This window comes from Equus przewalskii, chromosome 3, assembly GCF_037783145.1.
Source record: "Equus przewalskii isolate Varuska chromosome 3, EquPr2, whole genome shotgun sequence".
Lineage (NCBI taxonomy): Eukaryota > Metazoa > Chordata > Mammalia > Perissodactyla > Equidae > Equus > Equus przewalskii.
The window spans coordinates 52,429,502-52,446,493 of record NC_091833.1 but is presented as its reverse complement, the minus strand read 5'-3'; the positions used below and the strand labels follow the sequence as shown (position 1 = coordinate 52,446,493).

Genomic DNA, 16,992 nt, shown 5'->3' with positions numbered 1-16,992 from the left:
AATGACAATTCAGAATATATATCTAGTGATGAGTTAAGACTACGACGAGGCAGAATCTTATCCACAGGGGACCTAACACAGGTTCAGAATTGAATTAACTAGGTGAAAAGCATGGTCAAACAGCTTTGAAAGGCCTGGTTTTATAAACCAAAAGATGCGAAATAAAAGATAAAAGATACGGGCGAAACCAGAAACTCTTCCCTGGTTAATAGACTGAATCTTCTCGAGGACTGCAAAGCATTATTACTTATGAAACTTTCTGAGAGCTCCACATTCTGACTCAGGCTTAAACTAAGACATATCCAGCTTTCAGTGGTATGTAGGGTATCTTGGTAAGTTAACTGGTTTCTGACAACTCTTGTTTACCTAGACATCTTAATGGGCTACAGCAGTTCAGAGGATGGATCCTTGTAGTAGTAATACCATATATATTACTAATGTATATGTTACTATAATTTCTGATATATGGACTATAGCAGGCTTGCAAATTACACTTAGTGAAAATGATACAGAGTTAGAAACCATTTCCCTAGCTTACCGAAGTATCCTTGGATCTACTCCTTAACTCTTCCATTAAATTCTATCCTCTTTCTAAATTCTCCATTATTATTCACTTTCTCACTGTTTCTGTTTCAAGCCATCCATATTTCTTTTCCTTTATTCTTCTTTCTTCTCATTCATTCATTTATATTTTTAAATAATATTTGTGGGCCTAACATGTACGAGGCACTGTTTTAGGTGGCAGGGCTGCTTGGAATACAAAGATAATAATGTGTGTGGGAGCTTACAGTTCCAGTAGGGTAGACAGACAAAAATAAAATAAAGAATTAAAATCTATGAAGTCTAGATAAGTGATAAAGAATATTAAACAAAGGCTATGATAGTGGGCATACAGAGGAAGGGAAGATTCAAGAAATATTAAGGAGGCGTAATACAGTAAGGTTCAGTGGAAGGGATGGTATTTTCAAGGTTGACCTGAGGTTTCTAGCTGGGTTCAGTGTCAGTGGGGGTGTCATTTACCAAGATGGGAAAACAGCAGGAGATGGAGGTTTTATAAAGAAGAAACATTACAGTCTGAGTTGTTTACACGAAGACTATTCATATGAAGATGTCTAATATGCAGTTGAAAATATGAGGACAAAGCCCAGAACACAGACAAATATGAAAATTTTAATTTCAGAGTCCTTGGGATAAAAAGACCTAAAGTCTACAAAAATGGATGATTTTTTTCTCACAAAGAGCAGGTTGAGTACAAAGACTAAAGATGAAACCTTGGAGAATATGAATTTTAAGGGGAAGAAGGAAAAGAAAGCTGTTGAAGGAAATTGCAAAAGAGAGGTCAGAGAAATAGTGAAAAAACAAGAGAGTGGGTATCCCAAATTGCAAGACTGGAGATGGTTTTAATTAGGAAGAAAATATCAACAGGATCAAACACCACAAAAGGGTCAAATAAAGCGTCCTAAGGAGAATTTTAAGGCAGTTACTATACTGATGCCTAACTCGGTGCTAGTCACGATGAAGACGACTAAGTAAGACAAGAAGCCTTACAATCTAATTGAAGAGCTAACATTGCTATTCAATTAATATTTGAATACTAACTACATGTGAAGCAATATGTGGTATTATTTTATTTAGTTACTTAGAAGATGATAAAAAGGAGGTGTAGCTATATACAAATGCTTATATTCAGAGCAAAGAAAATTCAGTAGACTGAGATTTATATTTTATGTTATTTACATCATTTAGGTAGATCTTCACAAATGCCTTGAGTTTAAAGTTCTCCTGCACAGCAAAGTCATGTTATAGCATGTTGGAGGGAATTGTGGAAATAGGATTATTAAATGGTATGCATTAAGTCTTGAAGGTAAGCAACGGATAAAGTAATTAAAATGTTATTGTGTCTAGCACAGAGTGGCACATATGGTAGGCAGGTGCTCAATGAATATTCATTAGTTAAGCAGAATTCACAACCAATGAAAATCCTTACTATAATATATCAAACAAGCAACCTGTTTCCTAGCAAAAGCTGTTATTTCTTGGCAAGTAGAGATTAATCCTTATTTTAGGAACTCTCTCCACTCTTGTCTATCTAAGTCTTCTTTGAAAGTTCCTTAAAATTCACTGGTAAACGACATTCAAGATTTCACATAACCTGTTCTATTCTATACTAATTTAAATTGGAAAATAATTACCAGCTGGACCTTAAAAATGAATATGAAAATAACGTTTAATATTTTTACTAATGACAAGAAGCAGAAAGAAAGACAGATCCTGACCATAGTTCTGGAGCAGCTCCTCTTTGGTGGAGACAATCAGGGATCGGTCTTTTGCTGACAGAACGACGGCAAGGCACACGTAATGCTGCTCCGAAGAATTTGCTCGGCGCACAACAGTTAGCAGTCTGACAGGGTGGTTATTTGGAGGGGAACTAAAATGTTCAATACAAAACCAGCTGGAGTAGCTTAAGCCAGACGGAGGAGGGAACAATCTTTCACCTAAAGTAAAAATAGAAAAATAACAATGAAAAAGTTCGTGTTGACTCACATTTACATTAATAAAAGAAGCCAGAAAAAAAAAAAAGCAATAAACTCTAAATATAATCGACTGAGAAAAAGAATCTCATAGGCAAAGAAAAGTAGTATTTACCAGAACCAATGCCACTGACCACAGCCCCATCAGTAAGACATGTTGTGACGGCATTGTTTGTAGGGGCGTTATGAGGGGCCAAGCTGGGCAGGAACAGGCAGCTGTGAGAGAAAAGACAAGGCAGATATCAGAGCTCAAGTGTTCTCATAAGCACTGTGCACTTACCATGTTGAAATCAATTGCCATTATTTAAAGGTTACTAGAGATGAGAGATCACAGAATAAATCTAGATGCCTGACAAACTCCTTCCCTTCTTTTAATTATGTAAGACTATCAAAAGACATACAAAATTTCTAACAGCATGATTTTAATTTAAACTTTTAAAAATCAAAGTATAATTTGCATATGGTAAAATGCACCAGTGTATAACCCTGTTGAATACATTGGGACAATTTCTGTTCCAGATTTTTCCTGTTCTGTTTCTGCAGAAAAATTTCCTTGTGCTCCTTTCCAGGGAGTCACTCTCCTCTGTTGCCACTGTTGCGATTAGCTTTGCCTATGCTCAAATATGTCTTAATCCACTGTTTGATAAGAACCTATGACAACGTTCTTAAAATACAATTTATAGTTTTACCTATTTATTTTTTTAATTTTTCCTTTTTCTCCCAAAGCCCCCCAGGACATAGTTGTGTATTTTTAGTTGTGGGTCCTTCTAGTTGTGGCATGTGGGATGCCGCCCCAGCATGGCCTGATGAGCGGTGCCATGTCCACGCCCAGGATCCAAACCGGCGAAACCCTGGGCCACTGAAGTGAAGTGTGTGAACTTAACCGCTCAGCCATGGGGCCAGCCCCACAATTTATAGTTTTAGATCAACGTATAAGAATCCCGCAAACAACTAGTATAGACAAAGATCTATTCTATTAGCATTTGTGTCCATTTTGAAGCTGATGGACTTTATAAACTCTTCTATAATCTCTATAGATTCTTTATTGTTGCTTCTGCTGCTACAGCCTATTCTGCCACTTAAAAGTGTTTCCTCATTTCATATGTCAGTCACTGAATATTTATAATGTATAAGATACTTAACCTAGGTAATTTGAGGGAATGAATGATGATAAAACCCAAAGAGCTTTTAATCTAATTTTAATTTGCATATCAGCTATAAACTTATTGTACTAAATTAGAGGTTGGCAAATATTTTCTGGAGAGGGCCAGACCACACATACCTTATGCTTTGTAGACCACACAGTCTTTATCACAACTACTCAACTGTGTCACTCTAGCACGAAAGCAGCCATAGATAATACACACATAAATGAGAGTGGCTGTGTTACAATAAAACTTTATTTACAAAAAAAGGACCGTGGGCCTTAGACTGCTGACTCCTATACCATATCAATTTATTCAGTATAATAAATAATTTAAAATAATTAAATCTAAAAACCTTAAAATAACATGTTCAAAGAACTTAACCATCTGAAAATAGACAATATACAGCATATTTTAATCAAGTAGATTTAAAACCAAAGATCTATTTGTCAGAGGCAAGTATGAGGCATAAAATAATACCATAAGGCATGGCTACCTTGCAAATTCCTTACCCAAACCCTTCTAGGGATGTGTCAAATTCAACAAAAGCTGGAGTAACTGATGACCCATGAAGTCGGATGTCATGTGGGGTTGTCATGGAGACCAGACACTTCACCCTGGTTAGGGGCACAGTACTTCCTTCTGCAGATTTCACCAGGCTCTTGCTTATCCGGTAATGGTTATCTTCATGTAAGCTGAAAACATTATCAGAACCCAGACCTTCCAGAGATGTGACCATACTACCTGTAAATGAAAGAAAATCTCTTGGCAAAAATATGTGGATTTCTATAATAATGACTTTACAAGGCTGATTTATTTTTAAATACCACTCTTCCATTTTAATATACAATAACTATTTTTAAACACCAAAGCTATTATCCAGTTTTAATGTACTTTTTTTTTTTTTTTTTAAAGATTTTATTTTTTCCTTTTTCTCCCCAAAGCCCCCCGGTACATAGTTGTATATTCTTCGTTGTGGGTCCTTCTAGTTGTGGCATGTGGGATGCTGCCTCAGCGTGGTCTGATGAGCAGTGCCATGTCCGCGCCCAGGATTCGAACTAACGAAACACTGGGCCGCCTGCAGCGGAGCGCGCGAACTTAACCACTCGGCCACGGGGCCAGCCCCCAGTTTTAATGTACTTTATGTTCATTTTAAAACTTAAATAGCATGTGTTTCTTTTTTTACTTATTATTAAAGTAATAAACACATTGCAGAAATGCTGGAAACTACAAAGTATAAACAAGAATAAAAATCACCAATAACCACCATCCAAGTCACTGTTACAGTGCAATTTAGTTCTAAATTACAGTTAGTGATGTTTATAAAAACCAGATGACACTTTTATTTCACAAAATTATTTCTCTTTGAGAAGAAAGAAATATATTCTAGAAGCGTTATAATGGAAAGAAACAGGTCATCTTTCTCACACACACATAAGAGATAAATAGCAGAAACTTGTGTCTCCCATTTTCTCATTTTTAATTCTTCCCTTACAACTATTAAAATTAAATAGTGATCACAGAAGTACTTTAACTAAAAAATTCCTATATGCATGTAAATGATAAGTCAAGAATGAAAAGACAAATATTAATCAAACTGCTCTATTTTTCAGGAATACGTTACAAATGTAATGGAGAAAATATTCCCTCTCAAGATACTACATGAACGTAACTGTTTCCCTCTTACATGTGCTAAATATTGAGGCAACCAAAAAATATTTCAATATTCTCTTAGAAAAAGGAACCGTTTTTGTTTCTACTCTTTGCAAAGGAAATCACAACTCAATTCTAAAGAACTGTGTAAAGTACAAAACAACAATAACAAATATATACTTATCTATCTAGGGGATGCATATTCATTGATAGGAAAAACTGCAATACTTTCTGTTTTCCGATGAAACTGTGTTGGACATCAAAAGATGTTCAAGTTTCCAAACACAGTATTCACTAAGCACTGATGATAATTTATAGGCAGAAAAATTACGATTGAAATAATGGTTGAAGGTTATTTATTCTTTCTGATTCTCACCTGAAAAAACAAAGGGTTGAACTGAACGATCACTACGTCCTTTCAGAGCAGCCATTCCACTTTTCTAAGTTTTATTTCCTTCCTGCTTCACTAGTAATAGTCACTTCAATCCATCAAAACAAATGCCTTATCTCTATGGCTAACAATGACATAAAGTGAGTTGTAAAGGCAAAAAACAAACAAAACTACTGAATTAACATTGGGAGGAAATCCAGTGCGACGAGCTCTCTCCTGAGAACACTCTCCCGCCAGCTCTGGAGGGGATGGAATCTGTTGCCTCTCCCTAGTCCTCGCCACACTGGTTGGCAGTGCCCACGTTCGGCTACAGCGCATCATCATTCCATCAGTCTAATGTACAAACTCCTCCTCCTTGAAGGCTCCTCATCAGCATTACTATCACACACTTCACTAGGAAATCTCCCATCTGTATTGTTGGAATTTCATTCTCACTAATTCTGCCAACGGACTGGGGGATGTCAAGGTTCACATGAACAACCCATCTAACACCTCACTTCTAGTTCTACAAGCACCTTTCCTCCAATGAGCTTCAGCTCTATGTCACTCCAGAGCCACTCTCTGGGCCTGGACCTTTTCTTTGCTTGTTTCACTGCTCCAATTTTGATTGCCTTTATCCCACTCCATTCTTCCAGTTCTCTCATTCCTTTTCTCTCACTACATTTGCTTTTTGGCCTAATTATTGTTCTCCAGTCCAGTGACCTATCCCTTTTCTCCTAGCCTATCACTAGCTGCTTGGGCTTCACTTCTTTCTCTAAGCAGCCTATACTCCTTGGTCTATCTCTTCAACTACTTTGATCAGTACTTTTAATTTCCTATCCTCCATGTCCTCCAGCAGCAGCTGTCCTACAAACCCATGGCCTGTTAGTAATCCAATCAACCACTCTTCAGCCCAGGCAGCAAAGGCTACTAGAGAAAGGCAAAGAAATTATGGCTCCTCTGAGAAAGAGGTAGTCCGTCTTCCAAGCCAACAGTTATTCTGCACAACACTCTCATCTCTTTTGGATCTTGCTTACATCAGTGATTCCTTCTCCATCTCGAACTGTTCCCTTCTTCAGTCAGTCAAGCAGACGTGTTTCTTCATTTAAACAACAAACAACAAGAATAAAACTTACTCCTTCCTTTCTTTCACAGTCAAACTTCTTGAAATAATATTCATCCCCTACATGATTTTCATTTATAAAATAAACCAAAAAAGATAACTTCAAAGGTCAACTTACTTGTCATCTCTGGCTCATAACTCAGTGAACTTGGTTTGTGGACCCGATACTGTTTTAGCAGTTTTTTGTCCCAGGCACCACAATTCAATGGACTTGCCAAACGCAAAAACTCCCTAAAGAAGAAAAAAGTAGAGTTATTCCTTATATAATTCATAAGCCAAACACACAAATAACGGGCTTTATTGAGTTAAAACAGACTGGTTAAAATACAAAAGACATCCAAACAGTTATTATAAACAATATACAATGTTAACTTTACATTTTAATCACCAAGCACTGAGAAGAGCACAGAATATTGTGAAGGGCTAGAAAATGATATCTGGGAGCATGTTCTCCCAGAATGAATGCACAGAAATACACTGAATTGTCTAGGAGTTACAGTACCAGGAGTCCTTCATTCTAGTCATTTATGGCATCAGGTAAAAGGGAAAAAAAAAAGAACAGAATACTTCTATATCAGAAAAAAAATTTTTTAAGTCAGGTACCCTTTGCCATTTTTTCATGCAGAATGCGATATGCAATTAGTTTAGAACTAACGGCTTAGCGGCAGCAAGGTATCTGTACCACCATGTGACCTTTTCTTCTGAGAACTCATTCATTGTGAAAACTGAGCATTTCCATTGCTTACTCTCTTCATCTAACCAGGCAGTATAAGTTACTTAGTAAAATACTAGTATTAGGTATGAGACTGTCTAGTTTTAATGTATATTACCAAAAAGGATCAGGAGAAAATCTCCATGCTATTTTCAATATTTTAAGTCTCTGAATATATCTACAAGATGATGGATGAAGTGAGTAGACAGTATGTCTTATTCATCTTGATATTATCAGGGCCTGGCATGCTGCCTAGGACAACAGTGTTTACCAAATGTTTACCACATGGGTTTTTCTTATCCATCATTAGTTTGGAATTAGTTAAAAAATACAAATTACAACTAAAGTTCAACAATTTTTAAGAAAGTTCCCAGAAATTTTCAGAAAAAGGGGTACTCTAACAGCAGAAAAAGATTATTTATAAAGAGAGCTGCTTATATTCTGGAAGTGACAAAATACATGAGTGTATTTTTGTAAGGAAGGACAAGATGATTTACATATTAAATCTGTTTGGTAAGGCAATTTCAAGGAAAATATCTTTTAAAATGGTTCATCCCCAAAACACAGATCATTATTTCTCTTGCATTAAAAAGGTCATTTATGGGGCCAACCTGGTGGCACAGTGGTTAAGTTTATGTGTTGTGCTTCAGTGGCCTGGGGTTTGTGGGTTCAAATCCTGGGCACAGACCTACACACCATGCTGTGGAGGTGTCCCACATACAAAATAGAGGAAGACTGGCATGATGTTAGCTCAAGGACAATCTTCCTCAAGCAAAAAGAGGAAGACTGGCAACAGATCAACACATGTTAGCTCAAGGCCAATCTGACTCCCCCAAAAAACAAAAATAAAAATAAAAAGGCCTTTAAATATGTATGTATTTTTTGAATGGTTAAACTGTTGAAGGTATGCCCATACCATGGAATATAACTCAGTAATAAAAAGAAACCTACTATCAGTACATAACAATTTGGATGCATCTCAAAGGCATTATGATAAGTGAAAAAAGTTAACCTCAGAAGGTCACAAATTGTATGATTTCATATCTATATCAACAAAATTATCAGTGACAAAATTACGGAAATGGACAACAGATTAGTGGTTTCCAGGGTTTAGGGATGTGAAGGTTAGGGGTTAGGGGAGTGGGTGTCACAATAAAGGGGTAGCACTAGGGAGATCTTTTTGATAGCTTGATTGTGTGGTGGTTACATAAATCTACATGTGATAAATAAAAGGGAACTACAGTGTACATGGATACATTGTATCAATGTCAGTTTCTTGGTTCTGATGTTGTACTATTGTTACATAAGATGTAATCATGGAGGAAACTGGGTGAAGAGGACACAGAACCTCTCTGATCTTTACAACTTTCTCTGAATCTACAAAAAAAGTATTTCTTACAAGAGTTCTTACCTATAAAAAGCTCTTAAATACAAAGTAGATGCAAGTCACATAAATGTAACATGACTATTTTTGAAGGAAAGTGAGAGTTTGCTAGATTCAAGTGGAAGAAATAACCAATGGACAGAAACATCATTTGTTTACTAATAACTAGATTTATCTGTTTATAAGTCCTATATTTTGAGCATTTTGTCAACTTTTGCTGTGTTTTGGTTTTTCCCACAGATAACTGAATATATGCCTACTAAAACGAGAACTCTTAATAGAAAGACTTTAGGAACTGCCACTACTAACCGTGGCCCATTTGAATGCGAAAAAGAGCATGCACTGACCTCAGCACCATGGGCTCCAGGGCCTGCGAGGCTAATCGTTCAAACATGCGCTGGAGGGGCGGGTGCAGCGAGTGGTCCTCGTCAGCCAGCGCAGCACTGCAGCGCTGCAGCAATCGTGCATGAAGACCAGCTTCACACATGACCTGTTGGTTTCTTTCTGTATGCACCAGGGATTGTAAAATATTTGCCACGGCAAGTTGAAGGTCCAAAGCATGCTACAGTTAACAAAGAAATCCATGCCACAGGGCATTCTTACTAAGATAGGTGATAGTTCTCTCCACATGAAGCACACCTTTTAATATGACGTTTCTATATGCTGCAAATTACACTCATGAATTAAGTAGTTGACTTAGAGTGGTAAGTTAACTCAAGACCAGGGCTAGGCAAACATTCCCTATCCTCATTTTGCAAGAAGCATACCCAGCTGGACTCTATTCTCTTCTACATCTTATATATTACTTGACTGTATAACTAATAGTATTTTTATTTTTATGGAAATAGTGGGTGGAAAGCCTTTTTCATGTGGGTAAATCACCAGTTTAAAGGAATGCCTATTGTTTACATTTGTGACACTTTAGGGCTTAGAGGCCATACAACATTTTAACAAAATTAGTCACCCAAACTCCAGTTCACCCAAACACTTGAGTGCTACAAGTCAAAACAGACAAATAACCTCAGAGTGGTATCTTCAGTCATTTTTCTTTCTGTACTATTTTCTTTCTGTACTAACAATTTCCACTGCTGAGCAGGATTTATAAGGACAAACAGAATTAATTTCAGCACCAGAAGTAACTGTCCTGGTTGCATTTGTAACAAATGAATTGTACTCTAAAACGTATCTACCTACCATTCATTAAGAAAGTTAAGATTTAATAGAGAAATCCTATTTTTCCTTTACTTATTGTAGCACGTGATATGGAATGCTTCCACACCACTTTCTTTCTTGGCCCCACTCCCTTGCTCATGCAGTCACACTCACGCCCTTTCACTCGTTAAAGATGGGAAGGAACCAACATCTCCAAGCTTACTTCTGGCTGTGTCATGGACCCAACAGAGGCTAGCAGGTCCAGCATAGCGAGCATGGCTCCAGGGTGGATGACAACGGCATCAGAACTCTGGAGCGATGAAGCTGCCACATGTAGTTTCAGGTCAGCAACATTTTTAGGAGGGCAAATGGGGGGAGTTGAAACAGCATGATATGCATGCCTATAAAAAAGAGAGAAGGGTAATTTGGTATTTAATTCCAAGCACATTCCATGTTCATTTTCTTGATCTTTTGTTATGTTTATCCACTGATAAGCAAAAAAGCCTTGTAATTCACGGATGGGTTACAAAGCACCTTAAAGTTAGTATATAAAAAAAGCAATACATCATCAATTCTTAATAAGTCACATATAGACAATTTAACTAACAATTCTTCTAGGCTTTTATTTCTCTTTACCATTTACTGTTTGGACTGTTTCATTAAAGAATGGCACCTGTACCAGAAGATGTAAACAAGTGAAATCATAATGATTCAAAGCTCTAGGAAAGGAGACAGTTCTGAAAATAAGTGATGAGAGAGCAAGTTAAATTCAATCCCTTGATGAGATTTTCTTTTGAAATTACCTATGTGTTTTTAACCTTTCCTTAAACCATGGGTAACATAAACAAGAACTAATGAGATCAAAGTGGCCTCCTCTATAACTGAGTCAACTGAGGCCGGGTTGGCTCAGAAGCTTGGCTACCTGAGCATAAATATATGAAGCATCAAGGGAGTTTTCCTTCAGTTTATTTGGAACTACATTCACCTTTTGCCTTGTCCCCCTTACCACTGAAAATATTCATCACATTTTTTAAGAACTTAGATGGCATATTTTATGGAACAAGCTTCTATGAAGTAGAAACAGCCATGTCCTAAATATATAACATTGCTTCTCATCAATGATCTCCACTTTCTATTTCATACTATTCTACTTCTACCTTTCATGAGTTTTGCACATTTTGTATCTTGGCACTAGGAAACACACGCTCGTGGCTTTGGCCTAGGGGAGCTCTTTGTTCAGTGAATCCGTTTCAGCGTCCTGTTGTCTAACGCTGAGCTCTGACACCGGGAGCAGTGCAGGTTCAGCTTTGACACAAGAGCAGCTTGGGAAACACATGCTTGAAGTCAGCGATTCAGTAGCAAAGAATTGGCACTGCCTTTTTTTTTTTTTTTTTTTAAAGTACTATTCTCTTTTTAACAGAGATTCTAGAAAGTATTCAGCTTCACTTACGAAAAAGCACATGGCTCTGTTAGTTTAATTAAAGTCAGCATATCCTCCACCCACGCGTGTTTCCACTCCGTTTCTTTGTTGTGTTTGCTCAGAAAGATTTAATTTCTAAACTTACTAAGCAAGATTTCTAAGTGCTTATTACCAATAGGTTCCCTCCTCCTAAGCTGCTCCCTTTATTCTTTAAAATATTTTACTCCATCTAGGAAAAAATATTATAATACCTCTAATAGTGTAACAGGAATTTAAAACCATTCAATTAAGAAATTTTATTAAAACTGTTTTTATTACATAGAAAAAAATAACTGAGATTTGAGAAAAACATAGATTCTAATTGCATATTTTAGTTAAAGGCCTTTCAAAATTATTTCTGAGTTGCCAAATTTATTATGGATTTGAACTTAAACTATGGATATACCCACGAAGAAACCTTTATGTCTTTGTAAACCAAACTCTTTACTAATATGTAACTGTTAGAGTAGCAAACTTTTTCATCTTATGCAAGAAAACAATATTCTGATACAGGAATTGCATTTATTCTTCTCAAACTAGAAAAAGATTGCAACGTTGCAGAAATCTAAAACATGGTATTTATTAACTAAAATTAGGTCTATTTTCACAAGCATTATATAACGTTAATTCTTACTTACTAAGTCACTTAAAGTATCACCACAGCTATTACCACTTTTTAAATTTAGAGAGTATGGCAAGCTTATTAAATGGATAATTTTCAAGCAAGAACTAACCATTTGCAAAGACAGGATAAAATGACATTTCAAAATTTACTTAATTTTTATGTTGCAGTTACTTTTAAAACTTACAGAAATTGGTACTTAATATTTCAATCTAAATTCTCATATATATTTAAGACTCATCTATCTCTCTTGGGAATATATACTTAAATATTTAAATTTTGAATTTGCTTTGCTTTAATTTCCATCAAGTGTGTACAGGCACTAAGTAATGGATACCATGTTTGAACGATAACTAGTACTCGCCACCTTTTCCTCCATTGCAGATACACCCTGGAGTCCCTGGGTTATTTTTCTGTATTTTGTTTTCACTTTCTGTAAATCTGACTGAATACTGTTCAGCTACAATCCTGTTCCATTATTCTTTCTGAATAATGAATAATAATTAAAAAGGTTATGCGTTTTGGTTTCCCAAATATGAGGTTTCCTACTTCTTTGTGCCCCCAATTCCTAAAATAATTAGAGAAGAATCTCCAGGATTTTACATGCCAGACAAGTAGCGTAAGCTCAAACTTCCTTAGCATGGAATACTCCACAAGCCGTAGAATCTAATACAATGTTCGTTTCTCCTTTTGCCAAGAAAACAACCATGTTTTGCCACAAGAAAAAGATGCCCATGAGCTGATGTAATTTGTTGAGAAGTCTAGAAATTAGTCTAATTTCAAAAGTTACCATATTTGTGAAATAAAAACATTGTTTTCTTAGTAGCTTATGATTCTTATCACTGAGCAAAATGTATGTAAGCTGACCAGAATGGCAACCTGAAAATGTCAACAGTGATCTTATTATCAGCAGGAACAGTGACAGGAGCTTCCTTGGGGTAACATCAACCTGTAAGGCCGATTAGAATTCCTGTGGATAAGACTCATTCAACCAGGACTGCTGATCAGTGACAGTTTCCCCTAAAGTCACAGAAGTGGCATCCTGACATGGGGCCATGTTGCCAATGACGACAAAATGTTTGACTCTAAGTTAAATAACTCTATGATATGGAATAAAATGCTGTTCTCCCTTTGTCAAATTACCATTTAAATAAATAGTAAGTTCTGACGGATTTTTTTAAATGTGTTCCTTTAATCTGTAAATTTCTATGGAAAGTATTATGTGGTTTTTGATTAATATTTAAAGAGAATTAAATGTTTTAAGACAGCAATTTATAAGTCTTTATCACTTATGGTAGAATCATAAAATACAATTTTTTAATAATTAAAACTATTTAGTAATTGAAAGTATTTTTCCAACATCCTCTAGTTCTGTGGGATAGTGAGCACACAGGAATCTTCAAACACAAAGAACACCTTTTACCTAATTCATTTTAGCAGCAGAAAAATACACTAGGTCAACTCAACTTGATTTTATGGTCTCTTGAATTAAAAACTTCTGCTCTTAAAAAAATTAAAAAGAAATAGTAGCTTTAAAATACAAACATACTGAACAACACTAGGTTCATTTAAGACTATTCTGAACTAGGCCATGATTTACTGGAAGAAAATGAGCTGTAAGCCCCACAGTAAATTTAAGAGAAAAAGGAAAATATTAAGTCGTTCCATACACCTAATGGATATTACGATTGAAATATACTGAAATACAGGATTTGTAACAAACACTTTTGATCCAATAACTCCAGCTATATCCAAGTTTCAAAATCTGAACAAGAGAAATAAAATTGAATAACAACACAGCAGAAGCTCAAGATTCATTTTTAAAAGGCCACAATGGAAGAATATTACATGATGTAAGCACTTGTACTTGGTTATGAGGAAAACAGGGGAAGGAAGAGTATTCGGTGCCAACTGCACAGACTAGGATCATTTTAAGTACAGGTTGCAAATGGAATCTTAACTGGGTCTCAATTGCACTCTTCTCAATCAACTACAGGTTCTTTATCTTCCTAAGCTTTAAATTCAAGGCTGGCTAGATCAGCTTAGAAAGAAATTTACACGGAACTGATGAAAGCAAGGGCTGGCTTAGGTTTTTATTTACTTTTTCAAAGCTTAGCTGTGACAGATCTCCATGAGAGCATCACATTGCAACTGGTTGAACCTGACTGAGAAAACACGTTTCCTTGCCAGTGCTGCAATGGTCATTCTGGACTAACAGCAAAGACCAAAGGATGCTTCCAAGCACATTTGAAGTAAAAAGAAAAAGCAGAAAAGTACTCTCCTTAAAGATACACTAAGCCTCCATTCCCAAATTGATTTTCAAAAGATATGCCTGCTCTAAAAGCAAAATGCATATTTTAATCTAAGTCATAGAGTTCAATGACAAAACTCCACATGTGCTTTACGTCTTCATAGCATCAACACATTTACTCTCATAAAAATACTCAAGAGTAGTTGACAACTTTAAAACCCACAAAAAAATCAAATAGAAAGTCAAAAAAAATGTGAAGTTACAAAGCACAATCATCATATTAACATTTAATTAAACACAGAAGGAAAAAACCACACAAATGCAGATTGACTTCTGTTATAAGATCAGTACCTTTTCCTGGACAAAGCTGGTGTACCCCAAGGAGAGGGGAGAGAAGACTCACTTGTCAGGCAAGGAGGAATCTGCTCTGCACGACTACAGACAACAAAACAGACAGGGTGGTTTAGAGAGGTTAGAAGAGAACACCAGGTTGGCAGCTGGTTAGTTTCACAAGAAATACCAGTAAAAGCCTAATAAGGAATATCCTCCATACTCAGTAGGAACAAGGAACAAGACTGCAACACATGCACTGAGGGAGACAGAAAAGCATGCTTAAGGCAGATGCTTATCCATTAATGTTGACATTTAACACATTTGTTAAACAGAATCCTGTAAACCCTGTTTCTGACAAAGCAAACTAAAAATAAGGTATATTAACTAGGATAAGCAGGAAACAAAGGAAAAAAGATTGAATCTGAATACAAATTTCAAATTTAAACAGCTTATTCCTAGAACACTACACTATCCCATGTTTCCTGTTAGTTAACAATATATATGCATTTTTATTTTCAAGACAGGAAAAATGGAAAACAATTTTTCTCACATTACCAGGATTTTCTTATCTAAATATTAAGGCCAAAGAAATATTAAGAAGCAAGAAAATATCTCAGTAGATATTTCACAGCACAGGAAATAAAGCCTATTAGAAGCTCTTTCCAATAGAGTTACTTGCTTTATTTATGAGGGCATTAGAGAAACAATCATTTATTTTATGAAATAAAACTATGCTAACTATTAAAAGTGATAATGCTTGGGACAAGTTAGCAGTATGATTATTCTTACATTATTTTCAAAGTGAGAACTTAATTGAAACACAGTTTAAGAACTGAAAATAAGTAATTTAGGTAAAGTGGCACTCCCACAATCTCCCTGAGAACTCTGGATTTCCTTCATCATAGATTTTATCATGATCTATTGTAACTGTTTGTTTATGTGCCTGCACTTAAGCTAAAGGATGGCCAGGACCAAGGCAGTCTTGTGCTGAGCTGAACCCTCAATGCCCAGCACAAGGAAGGGAATGCAGCAGGCGTTCGCTAAGTACTTGCTCAGTGAAGGAATGAGTAAACAAGTCTGATGGACTCTTGAACTACTGAGGTCTCCTAGGGAGCTATATCGTTTTTCAAAGATTATGCAAATTTAAGAATGATTATGAATGCTGTGAATATATCATCTGTCTGGAAATACATATAATCATAAGAATGTTCTCCTACTGATAACTAATATCAATAAGTCCGGATCACCTAATATCGTTGAGAGTAAAGAGGAAAAGACAACAGTAAACATCACCATTAAAGTAAATTTCACAGAAACTGTTCCATTAAGTACTTTGAGAGCTAACTGGCCCGAGATTTATAAAAAAGACACAGAGGTCTACGTTGAAAAACTTAACATCAGAGCAATAGTAATATTCACAAATAAAGTGACAGATGAGCAAATAAGAGAGAAGATTCCTTTGTTTTCATTTTTTCAGGTTAACTAATCATTCAAGCCTTACTGTTGAAGTCATACACAGTATGCTCCTTAATTCACAGCACAGAGCAGCACCATACCTGTCAAAAGAATCTGTGGCTACTTTGTAGAGATAAATAAAGAGTTTACTGCAGTTCTGTAAAGTGGGTGACACCGAGTCCATTGAGATGACGTCTTCCTCTAGAAGTCTTTGAAATGGCTGTGTATTTGAGGGGAAGACATTCATGGGGCTTATTTTTCTTAGGTCTGAAAAGCAGCCAAGAAATCGAACGGCATCTGCCAACTTCTCATACTGAATCTCTGTTTTGAAGAAATGAGAGTTGGCTGGCTCATAGCGCATTGCTGCAGTCAATGTGCAGAACACAGTGTGGAGAAGTTCAAACACTTGATTCTGGTTCACTTTCTCCCAGCCACTCTTGGGGGGTGAGCTCAAAGATCTCTCCATAGCAACAAACAAGGACGTAATGTACACAAATCCTCCAACTTTCCTAAAAACTGTTCTTGAACGATGGCTTTCTCGAAGGACTGATAGGAGGGCCTACAGGGGACAAAAAACAAAACAAACAAAAACAAACATAATTCAAATTAAAAGAAAAAAACCATACGTGAATGTCAAAGGGGAACACCATTCTGTAAACATCTGATGTGAATGTTTCCGTCATTTACCCAGTAAGCAGTCCTATGAAGCATATCAAATACTTTGCTAATTAAAAAATTCCATATTAAAGGCAGAAGATAATTTTAGGGAACACTATCATACACTCCTTTTGATAGAATAAGG

General features: G+C 36.2%; 1 protein-coding gene across 16 annotated transcripts in view; it reads right to left on the bottom strand.

Annotated features, from left to right (window-relative positions):
* Positions 1 to 16,992, bottom strand: part of WDFY3 (WD repeat and FYVE domain containing 3) — a 251,531-nt gene that overhangs the window by 100,459 nt on the left and 134,080 nt on the right. For 11 of the 16 annotated variants that reach the window (XM_070612688.1, XM_070612685.1, XM_070612684.1 and 8 more), the window contains 8 exons: positions 16,292 to 16,749; positions 14,754 to 14,837; positions 10,294 to 10,471; positions 9,266 to 9,480; positions 6,941 to 7,053; positions 4,189 to 4,420; positions 2,647 to 2,747; positions 2,277 to 2,495 (listed from right to left, as the gene is read on the bottom strand). In XM_070612688.1, coding sequence (XP_070468789.1) covers positions 2,277 to 2,495; positions 2,647 to 2,747; positions 4,189 to 4,420; positions 6,941 to 7,053; positions 9,266 to 9,480; positions 10,294 to 10,471; positions 14,754 to 14,837; positions 16,292 to 16,749 — 1,600 coding nt within the window. The remainder of the gene's footprint in view (positions 1 to 2,276; positions 2,496 to 2,646; positions 2,748 to 4,188; positions 4,421 to 6,940; positions 7,054 to 9,265; positions 9,481 to 10,293; positions 10,472 to 14,753; positions 14,838 to 16,291; positions 16,750 to 16,992) is intronic. The other 5 variants (XM_070612692.1, XM_070612693.1, XM_070612691.1 and 2 more) reach the window with 1 other exon arrangement.